This window comes from Octopus bimaculoides, chromosome 7, assembly GCF_001194135.2.
Source record: "Octopus bimaculoides isolate UCB-OBI-ISO-001 chromosome 7, ASM119413v2, whole genome shotgun sequence".
In the NCBI taxonomy this organism is placed as follows: Eukaryota; Metazoa; Mollusca; class Cephalopoda; order Octopoda; family Octopodidae; genus Octopus; species Octopus bimaculoides.
Window position 1 is genome coordinate 49,371,484 of NC_068987.1, and position 3,833 is coordinate 49,375,316.

A 3,833-nucleotide genomic window follows, 5' to 3' on the forward strand; every position below is an offset into this window, starting at 1 on the left:
TATATATATATATATATATATATATATATATATATATATATATATGTGTGTGTATGTATGTATGTATGTATGTATATGTATGTATGTATATGTATGTATGTATATATTTGTGTGTTTGTGTCTGTGTTTGTCCCCCACCACCACCATTGCTTGACAACCAATGTTGGTGTGTTTACATCCCTGTAACTTAGCAGTTTGGCAAAAGAGACCAATGGAATAAGTACTAGGCTTACAGAGAATAAGTCTTGGGGTCAATTTATTCAACTAAAAACCCCTTAAGGTGATGCTCGAGCATAGCTGCAGTTAAATGACTGAAACATGTAAAAGAATAAAAGAATACACACACACACACACACACACAGATAGATAGGTAGATAGATAGATAGATAGATAGATAGATAGATAGATAGATAGATAGATAGATAGATAGATAGATAGACAGAAGCTGACTGCCTTGTTAACTTATACCTAGTCATAATTGGATATGTATTAACATTCCATTTGTATTTTATCTCTAGTACATCATTAATAGTTAATTACATAACATAATTAGGCACCACTTGATGCTAAATGCCACTATTGACACTGTAATTAGATGAACATTAGCCTGAAAGTTTTTTCTCCTATTTAATTTAACATTTTTATCACCCAACAACCCTAAAATTACATATAGACATATATATTATAAAGAAGGTGGAGGTGGTGATAATGGTGGTGGTGGTGGTGGTGGTAGTGGCTGGTGATGACAAAGAAGAAGAGTAGGAGGAGAAAGGGAGTGTGTGTTCAAGTCCTTTAAAGCATTTCTAGAATGTAGACTAACAGTTGAATTGAGTCATATTGTAGGTTTATCAAAGGGGTAAAATGTTTCTATCCCATCAGCAACACTGTACTACAGTTGAGGTCAATACTTTTAATACCCTCTCAATAGCTTCATTTTAGTGTAAATTAATAGGATAGAGTTACAGTTTATTACTGTACACAGTGAAAGCATTACATAAACATTAGGCTCCTTGTTAGTTTACAGAACTAAAATAAAGTTCTCTTCTGAACATAACTGACTCGTCAGCTTGTCCAGAGACATGCAATAAGACAACTACCTTCCATTGGCCACTTATATCTTGAAACATCTTGCTTCTCTGAACATCAGCACACTAAAGTTTTGACATCTAGCAGGTGACTTAGTTGAAACCCACAAGACAATCGACTATCTTTCCAACAAAATCTTTGGTCATCTTTTTGAACTCAATAACTCTACCACTCATGGAAATACTTATAAAATAATAATAAAAACTGCACAGCACCTTCAGCAACGTTTTTTCATGTTTAAAATTGTTGAAGCATGGAATAAACTATGCAGTTCAGTTGTTAGCTATCAGGATACTGCATCTTTTAAAAATTCCATACTTCTTGAAATTCACCATGACTACTCCAGACATACTTATGTACTCTTTTCTCTTTATATGACTCTTTTACCTTTCATTTTCCTGTCTTTTTGTCTTTTATTTTGTGTATAATGCACAAGCCTTTTCTGATGAGTTATAGTGTACCTAAGCACTATATACAATGAGGTAACATCCACTCTCACCAAAACATGGATGTTCTGTTAGAACAAGCTTCACTGCAGTAGTTACTATGAGAGAAACTCTCATATAGGCCGTTGGTGCAAAATGCATGCTTGTTCATATCGCTAGCAGGGAGATAAATCCACACAAACCCAGCGATGAGACAACCAGATCATGCAACCTTGACCCTTCCTGGTCTCATTGGTGATGGACACTCTGGTGATCCAGTGGTCTTAACACTGGGGTTGGTGGGGATTTATCTCTCCTCTAGCAAAATGGACAAGAATGCATTTTGCACCAAGGGCCTATATGAGAGTTTCTCTCATGGTAACTACTGCGGTGAAGTTGGTTCTAATAGAACATCCATATTTGGGTGGGAGATGTTAATACTGCCATTTATTGTATACAATATCCTCGTTATCATTATCATTATAAATGGGTAAAAGAGAAAGTTATTTTAGTGATGTCATCAACAGCCAACCCCAATAAGGGAGCACCATTGTCAGAGTTGAAAGTAGAGATAAGCAAGTGGTGTTAGTTATTATAGATTAATTTGAACTGTTGCAAATTAATTAATATATAGAAGAAAAACATGAAGAGGGGGATGTTAAAGAGATGCAATCAAAAGAAAGATAGATTGATATCAATCTTTGGCATGAGGCAAGGAAGATGAGATAGACAAAGGGATACAAGAATAGCAAGAGTGGATTCTCTGAATGTATTTAGATTTTGAGAAATTTGCAGTTAGCATAGAATTTACAGAGAGAGAGAGAGAGAGAGAGAGAGAGAGAGAGAGAGGAGGGAAGAGGGAGTGTGGAGAGAGAGAGACAGAGACAGAGAGAGATGAAAATGGAATAATGACTTGAAGGTGTTGAGTATTAGCAACTGAAATCTGTAAAGCAGGCAACACATTTTCTTGGTTGTAGCTTAACAATGCACATGTGTGAAGCTGGGTGCATCATCCTCAATGTATGAACATTAATGTAGAATATATTTGTGCTGTTTAAAGCACCAAAACAGCAGAAGCATTTATTCTCTGATTCCCAAGAGTAGACAAAACACCCCCCACAAAACACCTTAGTCTTTGTGAGGCAGACTTAGATATGTGAAAGGTAAAGATAGGTGTTGCACATGTGTAATAGTTTATAACTGTGTCATTTCTATGGAATGAATGTAATGTTGAGGGTTAGGGTTGGAGAAAAGTTTTTGACTATTCTTGCTACCAGGTTGAGCAAATGTGGCTCAATATCTTTTATCTCTTACTTGTTTCAGTCATTAGACTGTGGCCATGCTGGGGCACCACTTGAAGGATTTAGTGAAACAGATCAACTCCAGTATTTACTTTTTTCTAAGCTTGGTACTTATTCTATTGGTTTCTTTTTGCCAAGCCATTAAGTTACAGGGATGCAAACAAACCAACACTGGTTGTCAAGCAGAAGTGGGAGGCAAACACAAAGACACACACACATATACACACATATATATGCGACAGGCTTCTTTCGGCTTCTATCTACAAATTCACTCACAAGGCTTTGGTCAACCTGAGGTTGCAGTAGAAAACACTTGTTCAAGGTGCTATGCAGTGGTACTGAACCTGGAACCATGTGGTTGAGAAGCAAACTACTTACCACACATCCACACCTACACCTATAATGAAATTATTTGCAGGATGTATAGTAAACGTTTTTTTTTCTTTTTACTTGGAAGATGGGGTTGTGCCAATGTCTTTTGCTGGATCTTCCAGACTGATGTGATTAAAAAAAGGAGAATAGGAGAAACAAGGACAGTGTGTACATGAATTGGTAAGACAAGGTACATATAGAGACATATGAACATATACGCACTGGCCTACTGGCTCATGACTGTTGCATTCAGACACAATTATTTCATGAGTCTTTTGTATATTAGGGGACACACACACACACACACACACACACACACATACAGTGATACACATACATATGTGCTCATACACATGTACCTACAGCACAATCATCCATCAACACACACAAACATGCACACACACACACACACACACACACACACACACACACTCACACTCACGTCCACAACCCTCCACCCTAAACACACACACCAAACCAACAGACCTTACCTTTTCACAAGCAAATTAATCTCATTTGCTGATCGAATAATTTCCATTTTAGCCTGCTCATGAGTGAGGTGGTCTGTAGTTGTGTTGTTTATCCTCAAGATACCATCACCAGCCTTAGCCCCAGCACAATCTGCAATGCTACCAGGTTGTACCTGAAA

The 3,833-nt window shown here is 37.1% G+C and overlaps 1 protein-coding gene and 1 long non-coding RNA gene across 5 annotated transcripts in view; one reads left to right on the plus strand and one right to left on the minus strand.

The window, feature by feature from the left end:
* The window catches only part of LOC106868488 (uncharacterized), a 277,576-nt gene that overhangs the window by 209,634 nt on the left and 64,109 nt on the right, over positions 1 to 3,833 (plus strand). The window lies entirely within an intron of this gene.
* Positions 1 to 3,833, minus strand: part of LOC106868487 (PDZ and LIM domain protein 3) — a 185,070-nt gene that overhangs the window by 99,054 nt on the left and 82,183 nt on the right. For all 4 annotated transcript variants that reach the window (XM_014913788.2, XM_014913789.2, XM_052969628.1 and 1 more), the window contains exon 2: positions 3,676 to 3,827. In XM_014913788.2, coding sequence (XP_014769274.1) covers positions 3,676 to 3,827 — 152 coding nt within the window. The remainder of the gene's footprint in view (positions 1 to 3,675; positions 3,828 to 3,833) is intronic.